Source organism: Mustela erminea, chromosome 11, assembly GCF_009829155.1.
Source record: "Mustela erminea isolate mMusErm1 chromosome 11, mMusErm1.Pri, whole genome shotgun sequence".
Lineage (NCBI taxonomy): Eukaryota > Metazoa > Chordata > Mammalia > Carnivora > Mustelidae > Mustela > Mustela erminea.
Genome location: NC_045624.1, coordinates 15687448 through 15702631, shown reverse-complemented (window position 1 = coordinate 15702631; position 15184 = coordinate 15687448). Strand labels below are relative to the sequence as shown.

Genomic DNA, 15184 nt, shown 5'->3' with positions numbered 1-15184 from the left:
AGCCCGATGTGGGACTCAATCCCGGGACTCCAGGATCATGACCTGAGCTGAAGGCAGTCGTCCAACCAACTGAGCCACCCAGGCGCCCTATTTCTTAAAATAAACATATTTCTTCAGATTCTAGTACAATACCTTCCCTTCAGAGCCTGTAGGCTCAAATGATTTTCAGACAAGAATAACTAGAGGTTATAGACACTTCACCATCTGAGGAGGTTGACACCAACTCTCAGAAGAGTGAGAGTGAGGGGCAGGAGAAATTTCATGAGTTTGGCAGATATTCAGTGATCAGAAACAATGCACAGGGAGACTCTAAGGCGGGGGTGGGGGGCATCCTATGCGTGTCTAGAGTGCTTCAAAAAACATTCCAAAAAAAGAAAGCAATGCTAATGAGAATCATGACCGTCCATGTCAAAGAGTGACTGAACATCTTTTCACCAAGACTTTTTCTTCTCTATCGGTCACTTTTCCCTGTAGAAAGTCATGTTCATTTTTTTTTCATGGAAGTCAATGGAAAATGGGGTTCACCTCACAGTCAGTCTTGCAGAAAAACAACAGAAGCAAGAGAAGAAGAGCTATAGGTTTAGACCCTAAAAATTTTCAGGTAGGAATGGATGAAGACAGTATACATATTTATTTTTCTTGTAAATGCATACATATTCACATATATATGTGAATATATATATACACACACACATACATATACGTGTGTGTGTGTGTATCCTGTCTTTGTTAGGTATCCTAAAGAAATTGATCCCCATGTGAATACATATTCACATATATATGTGAATATATACACACACACACACATACATATACGTGTGTGTGTGTGTGTGTGTGTGTGTGTGTGTATCCTGTCTTTGTTAGGTATCCTAAAGAAATTGATCCCCACAATCTCAAACAGTCTATTACTGAGAACTTGATATCCAACTTTCATTTATAGCCATTTATAGAATGAGATCTCTTTTCATTCTGTTGCTCTTTAATTTATTCAATAAACATTTATTCCACACAACTGGTGCCAGGTACTGGGCTAGTGTGGTAATGCATGGCATAAAATCTACCAGAGAGGGGCTCCTGGGTGGCTCAGTGGGTTAAAGCCTCTGCCTTCAGCTCAGGTCATGATCCCAGGGTTCTGGGATGGAGCCCTACATCGGGCTCTCTGATCAGCGGGGAGCCTGCTTCCTCCTCTCTCTCTCTGCCTGCCTCTCCACCTACTTGTGATCTCTGTCTGTCAAATAAATAAATAAAATCTTTAAAAAAAAAATCTACCAGAGAATATGAAAACTGAACCTATAATTACAGCATCAAATATTAGGGAAACCAAAAGAGCAAAGATCCTACCAATAGTTTTAGAAAGTGAAGAATAAATTGTTGCAGTGGATAAAATGGTCAAAAACCACTGATAATAAATACAAAACTGATAAACCTTGAGTCAGATTCAGGCATAGAAGGGTCATTGGGATTTGCTAACGTCATTCTTGAGTGGAGATCTGATTAGTCTTTCTAATCACAAAGGGAAGAAAGAAAAAAAAGACAAGAAGCTTCCTGCCACAGTGGTTCTGACCCACTGGGTCTTAAATTTGACTACTCATTAAAATGAACTGGTAAGTTTTTAAGAATACCTGGGTACTATCCCCAGAGAGTTTATTTTAACTAATGTGGGGTGAAACCTGGACACCATGAGTTTTCAACGTTCTGAAGTGACTCATGTACAGAGAGTCTGAGACCCCATAACCCAGCAGACCCTACTCTCCCCCCTCAAGTTAATAGATTCTAGAACTTGTCTATGACTGATCTATTAAATCTGATACTTTTCTGTCCTTGTACAGTCACCAGAGAAGAAGGTAAAAGAGGAAGAGAGAGGAGGAGACATAAGGTAGCCCAGAGAGATTTTAAGGAGAGAGACAGGAAATCATAGATAGTGAGAAGGCTCAAAGTTAACAAGATAGATCCAGGGGATAAGAAAAAGTCTTCAATGCACAAGCCTTTAAAGAAACAACAGAATAAATGAGAATGTTTATATACTTACTAGTAATCTTACATTAGGAATGTACCTAAGGAAATAATCCTAATGGAAGAAAAACCATTTACATCAAGAAGTTTATTTCTACTGTGTATAATCAAAAATTGGAAACATCACAAATGCCCTGTGGAGAAGAATGTTTGGTAGAATAATACATGAAACAGAGAATTATAAAGTCATCAAGAAGTGACAATTATGAAGTCTGGCCATATGGAAAACTACATAATGTAAAGTCAAATAAAAATAAATTTCAAAATTACCTGTATATTACAAATCACAACTCTGAATATAAATAAGAGCTGAAAAAACTGTATTTGTAGCTTGATTTCTGGACCCACACATCCCTGTTAGTTATTTCTACTTGTTCTCCTTTCCTGGAAAAGTTCAAGAATGGGGGCACCTGGGTGGCTTAGTGGGTTAAGCCTCTGCCTTCGGCTCAGGTCATGATTCCAGGGTGCTGTGATCGAGCCCTGCATCGGGCTCTCTGCTCAGCAGGGAGCCTGCTTCCTCCTCTCTCTCTGCCTGCCTCTCTGCCTACTTGTGATCTCTCTCTGTCAAATAAATAAATAAAATCTTTAAAAAAAAAAAAAAAAGAAAAGTTCAAGAATGAGTTTTCTTTATTTGCTGCCCCACTTCCTTTCCACCGCATTGTTTCTTGAACCCAGCTCATCAGGCTTGCTTCCTTCTCTTTCCAATGTAACTATTTTTGTGAAGATCATCAGTGACTTTACATGGCTCAATCCAATAGCCACTTCTCAGTCTTTATCGTAATCAACAGCTTTTGATACAGTGATCATTCCCTTCTTTTAGGGACACCTGCTTCCTAGAAACACTATAATCCTTTTTTTTTTTTTTTTTTAATTGCACCTCAATGGCCACTCCATCACAATCTTCTTTTCTGGACCTTTCCTGTAATCCCAAACTCTAAACAGTAGAGTGTTCCACAGCTCATTCCGAGATCTTCACTCTTCCCCAGCCACCTCCAGTCCTAGGTTATTTGCTTTTAGTTCTCGTGACTTTAGATTCCATCAATTGTCATCTCCCAAATTATTCATACAGTACAAACCTCCTCTTTGAACTTCACACTCATTAAAACAAAACAAAAAAACTGCCCTCTCAATATCTCTACTTGAAACCAACAAGCATCTCAAAATTTTAGCCTCAAAACTCAGTCTGTGGTATACTCCTTAAATCTATTCTTACTTCAAATGCTATTTCCATTCTTAGAGCTGCAAATATTTTCTAAAAACTTTGGGGTCGTTTTAGATCTCCCTTTCCCACTCCTGTCCATCTACTAATGTTACTGACTCCAGTTTCAAAATGGGCATGAAACTCAATTACTTACCACTTCAACCACCACCACCTGATCCTCCATAATCTTTGGCTTGGAATGCCCTCATACCCCCTAACTGGTGCCCCTGCATCAGTCTTGCCTCCCCATGGTCTATTCTTCACCGAGCAATGAAAGTAATTGCTTTAAAATGTAAATTTGACCAAGCCACTGATAGGCTCGAAATCCCTCAAAGGCTATCCATGAACTTGGAAGAATGCACAGCTTTTACTATCTAGTCCCTGGGTGCCTCCCTTCCTTCCTATCTCTCTGTAACCTTATTTCCTATCCTGGTTACCTCATCTTCTATAATACTCTGTCTGAGTCAATGACTTGCAGTCACTAGGCTCCTTGCTATTTATTTCCTCAAGCTGGCTAAAGAAGCTTCACATCAGGTCCTTTGAATTGGCTGTTCCCTTGACTTACAATTGCTTACACGAGATAACTACATTGTGCCTCCCTCTTTTTTTTTTTTTTAAGGTCTCTGTTCAAATGTCCCTATATCAAAGGCTGTTCACTGCATATGTTGCTTAGTCTATCCAAATTGTTTACTCCTCCATTCTGATTCTAGGTGGTTAATTTCTATTCACTTACTGGTCATCAGATCCAGTGTTACTCCTTCCAAGAAGCCATCACTTGCTCCAAAGTCTAAGTGAAGTTATTTGTTAGTTTCTCTCATAAAACTATGTTCCCTTCCAATAACCTTTCTCCATTGGTAATTATCCATTCATTGGAATGATCCTTTGATTAATGTTTCCTTATATATGAGATTCTAAGCTCCATGAGAACACTGAATGTCCAGAACTTCACTTAGTGCCTGGAAAATAATGACAAATAAATTTTGGGACTTGAAAAGATGAAAGACTAAGAATCAATGAATAAATGAATCCATGCACATTTTTATTATATGCAACTCCAAGGGGGTAGAAAGGCATAATTATTTTTATCTGTCCATTAGTCTAGAGTCATAAACTGTGAGAAGTAAACATGGTGCCTAATAAGAAACAGGACAGTCTTCTAAAATCACAAACAGAAGAAAAGCCTTTTTAAAAAAAAGTCATGCAAAAAAAAAAAAAGAGAGATGAAGCATACCTCTTACTAGACTACATTTTTCCCATGGCTCATCCTTTTCCTGCACATCTGTCTTATCTGATACCTAATAAAATACATTTATGGTAACATTACCCAAAAGAGAAATCTGGACTTTGCCCTCAGCTCCGCAAAGGTCATCTAAGTGCTGGGAATGTCCTGCCTGATAAGAGTATATGTTTACCTTGGGGCCTTGAGCCATGCCAGATAGTCTAAGACAACTATGACTTATGGTGGGGCTTAGAGCCATATATCAGCTCAGCCTCCAGAGGGGCTAGAGATTAAATTCAGCCATGCAGGAAATCAACCAGGTCTACATGACCAAGCCACAACTAATACACTAGACACCAAGGTTCAGATCGATTGGCAATATGCCACACAAAGTTGCTAGGCGAGGTTAGCACTGTCCGCAAATACACTGGGAGAGAATAATGAAAAGCTCAACCTGGGAAACTCTCCTGGACTCTGTACCATGTACCTCTCTCCTTGGGTAGATTTGAATTTGTATCCTTTCATTGCAATAGGCCACAAATGTGTATATAATAGCTTTCAGTAAATTCTATGAGTCCTTCTAGTGACTCATCAAACATTTTGAGTATGATCCTGGGGATGCCCAAACCTTCAACTGATGTCAGAAGTGAAGATGGTCTGGGGGACTCCTGAATTCTGCATAAGGGTATCCAGCTGGGGTTGCATTCACACAAAAAGAGAACAGACAAATGAACCACTGTGGTTTTCTTACATTTCTGATTCATCCTTCTCTAGCTCAATATTAATAAACTATGAGATAGACTTTTCATATACCAGCTATATGATCTTGGGCCTCTCTCACTTCCCTAAACTGTATTTTACTCACCACTAAATTGCAGAAATAAGTGTACTTTACTCACAAGATCACAGCGATACTTAAATGTGAAAAATGCATAATGTCCAATGCCTTGCACACAATTAGAATAGGTGTTCAATGTAGTTTCTACTATTGTTATTGTGGTTACATTTGTGAAACTGAATAAAGGACGCCTCGTTTAAAATGGAGTCAGGAGGTCAGATGGGGGAGCTGTCACACTCTACGACTCATCATTAATTGCAGACCCCCAACAGGAAGAGACTTACTTTGCATTCCCAATACAAAGAAGACTATTTTGCTACTTCAGCAAGCGGAAGAGAATTTCTCCTTGATGCCCAACAAGCTCAGCCAATAAGAAAATACCTCAGCCAATGAGAAGCCATCACCTCCCTGAACTCACGCTTTCCTCCAATGGACTTCCATTTAAAGCAGCCCCTCCCACACTCCTCCTTTTCTCTATAATGTTTCTTTCCTTTGATCTCCAGATCAAAGGTAGTGTCATAGCTTGCACGTCCCGAACTATAATTCCTCGGCTAATCCCAAATAATCCCACTTTGCTGGTAAAATAACTGGCAGTTTTACTTTTAAGGTGGACACTCTCCAGTTTTCCTTCCCTTCTAACCCATAGATGTTGGTATTATCTAAGTTTTTTTCCTTGGTCTTTGTACCAAGACTACTAACCTTTCACCCAAATTACTTTTTTTCTTCTTCCTGGACATACAGCTAGACCTTATTACCCAGCCTTCCTTGCAACTAGGTATGGCCGTGTGACCAAGATCTAACCGATGGAACATAAGCATGAGTGACATGTATGGTTTTCAGACTTGGCCCATCAAAACCTCCCACATGCTTTCCTCCATGCTCTTTTCCCACACTGGATACTTGAAAAGCCAACCTTGGGGATGATTTCAGAAGCCATCTGGTGAAGATCTAAGAGCAACTGTCTGGGGCATTGAAAAACTATGTGAAATAGAGCCCACCTCCCACTCAGCCTACCTGGAACAGTCCTTATCCGTTACATGAGGGAGGAATATACTTCTCTTCCACAGTGATTGTATGTTTGAGTATCCTATTTATTGCAGCCTAGACTACACCAACTAACACAGACCTTATATTTTTGTATGGATTTCCTTTCATTATCTACATCCAGCCCCAAGTTACTTATCATATACTGAAGAACACATCTAACCTGAGTGCTGGTTTCTTCTGCTCTGAACTCTAATTCTGACTTTCTCTCTGATATTTTACAATGTTGCAAAATTAATTCCCTTAGAACATAACAACAGTTTTGCCTCTCTCTTGCTCAGGATGCTTAAATGATGTTCTATTATTTATAAAATGAAATCCAAATTTAATCTCACACACTAGACCTTCCACGGACACCAATTTGTCCATCCTCAACCTTCCTTGTATTCACCTTTGCACATTTTCTTCCTTCATCACTCTTCTCTAAATATAGCCATAGCCTCCCTTTTTTGTGCCATGCTTTTTGTTTATTCCATTCTCCCCACCCAGGAATCTCTTTCTCCTCTACAAATCAACCTTGAAATACCATCTCAAACAATACACAACTCAGAGTATCCATCTGTGCCAGACCAAAAAAATAAATAAATAAATAAAGTTCTCCCATTTCTAAATGAAGATAACATTTCTTCTGTATCTGTCAGTACTGAGACAAGTCTTTATAGATATACATACGTTTATATAGATGGATCTATACAAAGATGGATCTAGCCACCTAAGAGTAGAGATCCATCTAGGTATAGATTTATAGATACAGATATGATTCCTTGCTCTCCAGTTCTACTGAAGTCCTAGTAATGGTTATAGTTAAAAGGATATGTGTGTGTATTGGTGGGAGGGGTTTATAGACTTTGAATAACACAGAATTCACTGACACTAGAGGCAAATCATTTACACAAAAGGAAGATACTTGCTTATATAAATGTTTTGAAACAGGAGGGAAGTTATAAAGATGTATCTCATGTAAATGTCCTTACAAATTTGGAAAGGAAAAGAACTCTGAACTGTCTCTCCCTCAAAATCTTCATGATAATAGTAGGTAGAATTTGTCTAGGATAGTTTAACAAGGATAGTTTAGCCAAGAAGCATGTGGCTATTGAGAACTTGAAATGTGGTTCCCACTAATTGAGATGTCCTGTCACTGTGAAATTCACAGCCGACTTTGAATACTCAGTGGGGGGGGGGGGGGGAGAATGCACACCTCCTCATTGATAGTTTTTATACTGATTACATATTGAGATGGTAATTTTTTTTATATATTTGGTTGAATAAAACATGGTACTAAAATTAAAATTACATATTTATTTTTACTTTTCTCAAAGTGGCTATTAGAAAATTTAGAATTATTTTATGGCTCACATCTATTTCTTATTGGGCAATATTAGCTCAATCACTTGCTTAGGGACAGAAGCTTAGCCCCAGAGAGACACTTCTCCATGACCTGTGAAACTGTGGGATTCTACGATCTCTCCCAACAACCAGTGTGACTTAAAATTCTTAAAATTTGGTGAACTAAAAGACTATAAGCGTGCACAGAATCATGCTAGATCTGCCCCCACTATTAACACAGCAGACCACTGCCAGGACATTCACTGATTCATAGCTGGTTAGCTCCTCCTGACCTCTCGGCCATCAGATGCCTTGATCAACCCGACTTAACAGTTTTTGAAATGGGAATGGGAGTGGGGAAAGGTTGAGGTGAGAGTCACAATCGGGGACAACACCCAGACCCGAAGGTCAAGAGCTTAGACCTGAAGGCATAGGTTTGCTAGGACCTGACAGAAGACTGAAATGAGAACATGCTTCCGCACGCAACCATACACACCTGCCTCCTCCTGGCGCTTCATTCAACGTTTCTAAAGATAAGACGACCTAGTTTCCTAACCCAGTTTAAACCAATCCCGCGTGAAGACTGTCCGCGTAATCTTGTCCCTGAACCAAGTGGTAGGGTGGTGTGTAACTGTGTTATGTTTCTACATACCTAGGAGAAAGCACTTCTTTTCTTAGCATTGTCAACTAGAGGAAAGAAAATATGGTCTGGATTTAAAATCCGGCTTTGTTTGTGTTGAACTTATTTTCCATAGCCCTCGGGATTGGCGGAAATTTTCCAAGGAGAGAGGAAAAAAATGAACCGAAATTAAAATTGACGTTAAAACCAACATGCCCTTTAAGAAAGATCTGGATGGCTTTCCCACCACTGCTTTGAAAGTTGTTTTAGGCAGTGTAAGGGGCAAAAACAAATTATAAAACAGTGGAGACAGAGTGAGACCCACCTCCTTGCCCCCTGCTATCATATTAAAAAGAGAGAAGAAATCTCTAAGTACAAATTAAGTCTCCACCATAGAATCAGGCCTGCGACATTTAAGAGAAGACACACATTATCTGTACAACAGACATACTTCTGAAGGAGCTAACTCACTCTAAACCGGAAACCTGGATTCCAGCCCAGGAGATGGGAATTTTTTTTTTCCCTTTTTGAGTATTACTCCTTTTCTGGCAACTTAGCCTGTTTTCCCCAAAACTGGCTTGCCCAGCATGCATGACTTGGTGTCTATGGGAGCAACTCCTGAAGGTTGTCACCATGAAGGTGAAGAGGAAGAGGGCAGCCCGCGGCCGCGCTCTAAGACTTACACAATGCTTCATACTAGGAAAGAGAGGTTAAAAGAGTTACCTGGGATTCAAAGAGCATAAACCCATTTATTTTCCAAAGGCAGCTTTGGACTCTCTGTCTACCAATCCTTTCAGGAACTGGAAATAACCTGAGGCTGGTCAACTCCCAGTGAAATATCCCCTTCTCACTGATTGAACAGAAAGCTGCACTCAGTTTGTCCCCCGACATCTGCAGCCAGAGAGCAGGTGGGCCTGTGATGCTGTGCTCTCCATCGTGAAGAAGAAAAACCAAGCAGAAAACACTGTCCCTCCCTTCAAGGAGCCTGAAATCCAGCTGAGGACCTAGAATAAGAGAACAACTAAAAACTGCTAATTTGGTTCTAAGGTTTATAAGACCGTGAACCATGGGGAGAGGTACTGTGAGGAAACAAAGCAAAAATGGGTAAGATAAACAGGACTGGTTCAGTTGAAAAGATGAACATGACCCAGCACAGAGCAAGGAAGGAAATGTCTATAGGACACAGCAATTGCCACTTGTGTCTACTATTGTCACTAGAAGCTTCAGGTGCCACAGTAAAGACTGATCAGGCCACTCTTTGGACATCAGCATTGAGGGTTCCATCCGGGATGTACATGGAGGGACAGGCATTTGCTCAGGACACAGGAGGGACTGTTCATGACGAGTCACCAAGAAAATGAGATCAAGGAAGACAGAGAATCTGATAAGTCATAATAACTATTTGAGTAAATCACAGCAAGGGAGAAGTTCCGGGACTTTGAGGAACAGCTAAAAATAAGAGAGAGATAATACACATCACTAAGTAGGGAAATGAGAATATGAAGATGAGAATATGAATACTTTAAGGGCGTTATTAAGTCTGCGTACCCAACATGTCAAACCGACTCCTACTCTAGTATACACCTGGCCCAAGGACACAGGTGCCGAGTCTAGGCTCACCAAATCAGTGCCCTTTGGTGTCCCAGCACCCCCACTAGCCAGCTGCTTCCCCAAGGTCCTTTGCACAAAGATACTTAGGAAATGTTGCGCCCCTTTCTGAAGACTTTTGCATGAAGTCAAAACAGGACTGCTTTGGGATTCTACAATAATCAGAAATGTAGGGACTAAGCTTTTAATCCCAGCGTTTAATTCTACCCTGATTCGTCTTACAACTTCACATGCACCATGAAGAGCCTCTGTATCTGTTTTTTTCACTGGTGAAATGCAGGGGGCGGGGGTGACATAAGTCAGCGGGTCGGGGTGACATAAGTCAGCGGGTCAGAGTCCTAGAGGCCTTTGAAATGACCCTCCACCCCCCCAAACCCTCCCTCTCAACTGGGAGACACATACAAAGCTCCAAACCGAGATCACTAAATAGTAAGTGTGAATAAATGAAGATTGATCATTTCAATGCGTTTAGTCCAGGAGAGTGGGCTGGTGGAGGGGGAGAGGCAGTCCTGCTCTTCTTCCACAGGGGGCCTGGCGGGGGGTGGGATGAGGGAATGGCAGAGGCTGGTCAAGCCAGTGGTCAAGCTGGTAAGCCAGGGGCTTACCCTTGAAGCAGAACACAGAAAATCCTGGTTCAGCAGCTTGTACAGACCAACAAACTAAGGTGACATAAATGAAAATGGCGAAAAGCCCATTTGTTAGGAAAAGCCAAAAATTTTGAAGCAAGGGTAAGTCTTGGGTGGGGTGCATGGGGGGGGCTCTAAAATGTTTTTAGCCATCTGCTTCTTCCTCTCTTCTGAGAACACTGTTTTACACGGTCCTAATAAGGAACTGTAGTGTTGGTCACTGTTTGGCTTTGGTTCACTAACAGCAGTATCAGCCCACAGTTAATTTTTCTTTTCAGAGTCATATCTTTATAGTTCCTTGCACGTCAGATCTTCAAATATGCCCTCAGATGGACCGTCTTCAGAGGAGGCTCTCAGTGTTCCCTCCATTGTGAAACGTCCCCACAGCGCTTCCTGACATGCCATCATTTCCCTGGGGCGCCGCGACAGGGCGCCCACAATCAAAGGAGAAGGAGGAAGAAAGAACTTAGTCCTCACTTGTTCTTCCCCTGCTATGTAGTACAGCCTTCCACCACCAGCCCAAAATACCATTCTGATGAAATATTAGAGTGCCTACATCTCTACAGGAATCAGAAAATAATACCTTCTTGCCAAGCTTCGGCTGAAACAGGACACTTCTTTTTAAGAGCCATTTCTGATAACTGTTTCCACCATCAAACAGCGGTGGATCGTCCTTCCTGGAGCTCTGTGACTCGGGGCCCCTCCATTCCAGGGGTCCACACCTATGTTCTTGCTGTTGACTTCTTGTCTCCAACTGCTTCCCAAGCTCCTTGAAGGCAGAAACCCCATCTTCCTCCCCTGAGGATCCCAAGGAACCAAGGCAGGCTCTAGCACAAAGCAGGGACTCAAATGTGGGATGAATTAGTGAATTCATCCCTAATTTTCTTTCTGATTAAATAAATCGGCAGGCTGCGCTGTTTACAAAGACCTTTGACACTTACTGCCACATTTGATTCTAATAACACCGAGGAAGTCCCTCTTAGGGAGGGGCCACAGTTGTCCCTGTCTATTGATGAGGACACTCAGACTGAAAGAAATTAAGTGACTTGACTAATATCACACAAGGAACAAAAGGATTTAATGAATTTTTCTATATCAACTATTTAAATTCTCCCTCATTAGGGTCCTACTACTTTAGGTCAGAGGATTGTTTTGGCATCACAAACATTAAATTCACCAGTTTGGGTCCCTGAGTTGCATCATTCTCATCACTGGACCCCAAATGTCTCTCTTTGATCTTATTTATCCACTTGTTTATACATTTAATTCTTTTTAATTACATAAACACTGGTGTGGATAGATTCTACTTTCCATTACGGTGTAAGAGTTTATCAAGGAACAGTCCTGGAATCAAGGGGAAGGCCAAGAAGGGAGCTCTTTCTTCCTGAGCACCAGTGCAGCACGTGCGGGGCCTACTACAGCATTCTCAAGCCTCTCATCGAGGAAGAAGCTGCATCCCAACTAAGCCCAGTCTTCTGCCAGGTGCTTCATGAAGGTAGGCAGCATACCATGGCATGGGTCCAGAATGTCAAGAAAGAATGTCACTAAGTGTGTGCTTGGGAGAGAGGAAGAATTGTTTTACCATAAAAGGACATTAAGTCATGACTTATGGGCTAAAAAAATATTTTAATTAAAAAAAAGAAAAAAAAAACAAAACCTTTTTTCCCACCCTGCTATGCTCTTTCATGCGGGAGACCATGGATTATCCCCACTATTCAGCTCAACTACCAATGCTGAACCAGAACCACCCTCTGGACCAGAGCGGAGAATTGTAGGGAAGCCCTCCTCTACCTTCGTGCTTCTCCCTACGTTCATTCCCCCAGGAAGGGACAAAGTCTTTCAGTCCACAGTGATTGATGCCTTTGACCAAGAACCTGACTTGGTTCTTGGACCAAGAGCCTGACACACTGAAGACCCTCATAAATGGATTCTGATTAATTTAAGAAGTTCAGAATGCAATCTTCAGTTCAAGTTTCTATGGATGTCTTTTGGTTAAAATTGGCGACGATACCCAACCCACTGATGCCAGACCCATCTACCTTTGTATTGGAGACAGAAATATATCAGATGAGAGGGCACAAAGTCCCTAAAATGTAAAATGAAATTATCTCCTGTCAGGGAAAAACAAACAAACAAACAAACAAACAAACAGGCTTCTAAAAGGAAAAGAAGGCAGTCTGAGCTGAGGAGACTAAGCTTAGATGACACAAAGTTGCTAAGGGTAGGCTCTACTCATCGTCAAGTGGGCAAGAGCAATAAAGCATGTGCCCAGAGCTACTTCCGATCTCACAGCTGCAAACCCAGGCAGCAGTGCCTCCAGTGATTCATGGCATTTTTATTTTAGTCTGAAACACATCTGATTTCAGGAGCTATGTTCCTGGAGGTTTGAGAAAGGAACTATGGCTTAGGTGTCTGAAGATGGGTCAGTGAGCAATATTGGAAATGAGTAAGTCTTGCGTTGTAGCCACAGGGATCCTGACAATGAGAGAGACACACATGCAAGTGAATGACGTTGAAATGAAGAAGCCAACACCTACGCTCCAGTCCAGAGTCGCTCTGGGCTCCTTCGCCGGGCCGTTTGCCACGGGGAGGCTGAGGGCATGTGCGGGAACCAGGTGCTGTAGGCCTGCCCGGGAGATGGCTTTCCTGCAGCCAGAAGGAAAACAAAAGAAAACAAACAAACAAACAAAAAAAAACACACAAAGAAAAACCAACATCAGAAGGTCATACATACTAAAAAATTTCCCCAGGGTAAAAACAACACCTGCGTTAGTCTTCCGCATGCAAAACCCTTTGCAAATGTATTAGAATCTATGCCTCTGAAGTACGTGACCAAGGCGCGGGGGGGGGGGGGGGGGGGGGGGGGGGGGGGGGGGGCACAGGTCTCAAAAGACAGGGAGGTTGAAGGGACCCCTTTGGGGGTAGCACTGCTTCAGAGATAGAAATTAAAATATAAGCCCCTATTCAGGGTACAGGGCAGAACGCAGGTCTGTTTACCAAAAAGAAAAAAAAAAAAAAAGACCGAGGGCCCGGGTGGTCGTAATACTTGGACAATTTTAAAGCTGTCGGAGGCTAAAGGCAAGAAAAGTGGGCTGGTGGGGTCCTCTATGGAAATCCCTCCATCTCCCCGCAAAGTGCTCTCCAAGCGGGCGCAGCACCAGTCTTGCTCCTCTCAAGAACGTCCTCCCTCCTCCCTGCAGAGGACTCCCGCAGAAAGCTTGAAGTTCCAAATGGGAAAAGACTGACTGGTAGCGGCCAAGACAAGGCCCATGCAGAGAGGCCGCGATCTTACCAAGGCCCACAGAAAGAGAGAACCAGAACGTGGGGCTTCGATTCGGTTTGGCACCTGGAATATAACAGAACGCAGGTCAGAAAGAGGGGGGAATGAATCGGAGAGGTTGAGAAAGTCAGCCCTGACCTTGGTCTGCAAAGATAAGAAATGAGAGGAGTTGCTTCAGCAGGCAAATACGACGAGGACAGGGTGAAGGGACAGGAAGGGAGATGAGAGCCTGGTGGACAGAATAAGAACAGCAAGATCAGGAAGAAAGTAGGGAGATCTTGTGATGCCGTCATTAATCATGTTAAGTTCAATCGCTGCATCGCTCCATGAAAAATGCCAGACGGGGTCTCAAGCTTCAACATCAATGGTGATTCATGAATTAACTAGGGGCTCCCTGGAAAGGAGAGGGGTTTTCCCTCTGCAGGGGTGTCCACGTGTGCTTTGAGAATCATGTGAACCAGAATCAGGTGGGTCTGGTGACCCTGTGGATGAGCCCTGTGTAGGTCTGAGGCCGAGGCACAGAAATCTGCATTGACGCATGCCTCCTTCTATGAGCTAAAGTTTTCAAGCCGCTCCTTGAGTGTATGGAAAGACTTTAAAGTGGCTATGAGATGGAGAATCTCCCATATGCACCCTCAGGAAAGCGAAATCTAAGAACTTAGAGATGGATTTCAGGTTAATGCCTAATTTGCAGATGAATGGAAAACTCTCTCTCAACCAATGAACATCCACCGAGATTGTCTCCCCATCCTCAAGCCACTGAACCTGCTGCTTGGACTCAGGGTAGATACCCTGCTCTTTGCACTCCTGGCCATAAAAACAGCCCACCCCAAATTGTTAACGAACTTTCCCACGGTTTGCTACAGTTTTTGTGTCCTGAACAGCAACTCCCATGCTATTCTCGAATAAAGTCAATTTCCAGTAATCCAAGCTTGCCTAAGTTTCCTCTTTATTTGGGTTGGCAAGAGCAAACACGTTTGGGCAAGTGGGGTGCCCTAACTTACCCAGGCCCATCAAAGCAGGGGAGCCCCAAAGGAAAGCATCAGCAACTTCATTATGCACTTTATCCCCATTAGTTCTCAGCACCCTATCTCAGAGGATGCGAACGCTGCAGTGGAATCTGCCGTCTCGGACACAGGACCTGCAGACACACAGGGTTCCCAGGGAGGCCCAGATCCTCAGATTTCTTCAGGCATCTCACTATACAGAGGAACAAGGCTGCGGACAGGTAAACGGGGGCAAAAGGAAGGCGGCAACAGCCAGATGTACAGTGAATCCCGTCATGACTGAGCCCGGGAAAGGAAAGGAACTTGCTGGGGAAAGCGGGAGGCATGACAGCAGAATGTAAAAGCTCCCTTGGAATCTAAAGGCAGGTGATCTCTCTGTTCTGTTCCCTGATCTCTGCAAACT

General features: G+C 42.6%; 1 protein-coding gene across 5 annotated transcripts in view; it reads right to left on the bottom strand.

The window, feature by feature from the left end:
• DGKI (diacylglycerol kinase iota) overlaps positions 1–15184 on the bottom strand; it is a 440859-nt gene that overhangs the window by 274861 nt on the left and 150814 nt on the right. For 3 of the 5 annotated variants that reach the window (XM_032304024.1, XM_032304025.1, XM_032304027.1), the window contains exon 2: positions 13032–13140. The exons of 1 other annotated variant lie outside the window; for it this stretch is intronic. In XM_032304024.1, the coding sequence (XP_032159915.1) occupies positions 13032–13140 (109 nt within the window). Of the gene's footprint in view, positions 1–13031; positions 13141–13786; positions 13841–15184 lie in introns of all 5 variants that reach the window. One more of the 5 variants, XM_032304023.1, reaches the window with a different exon arrangement.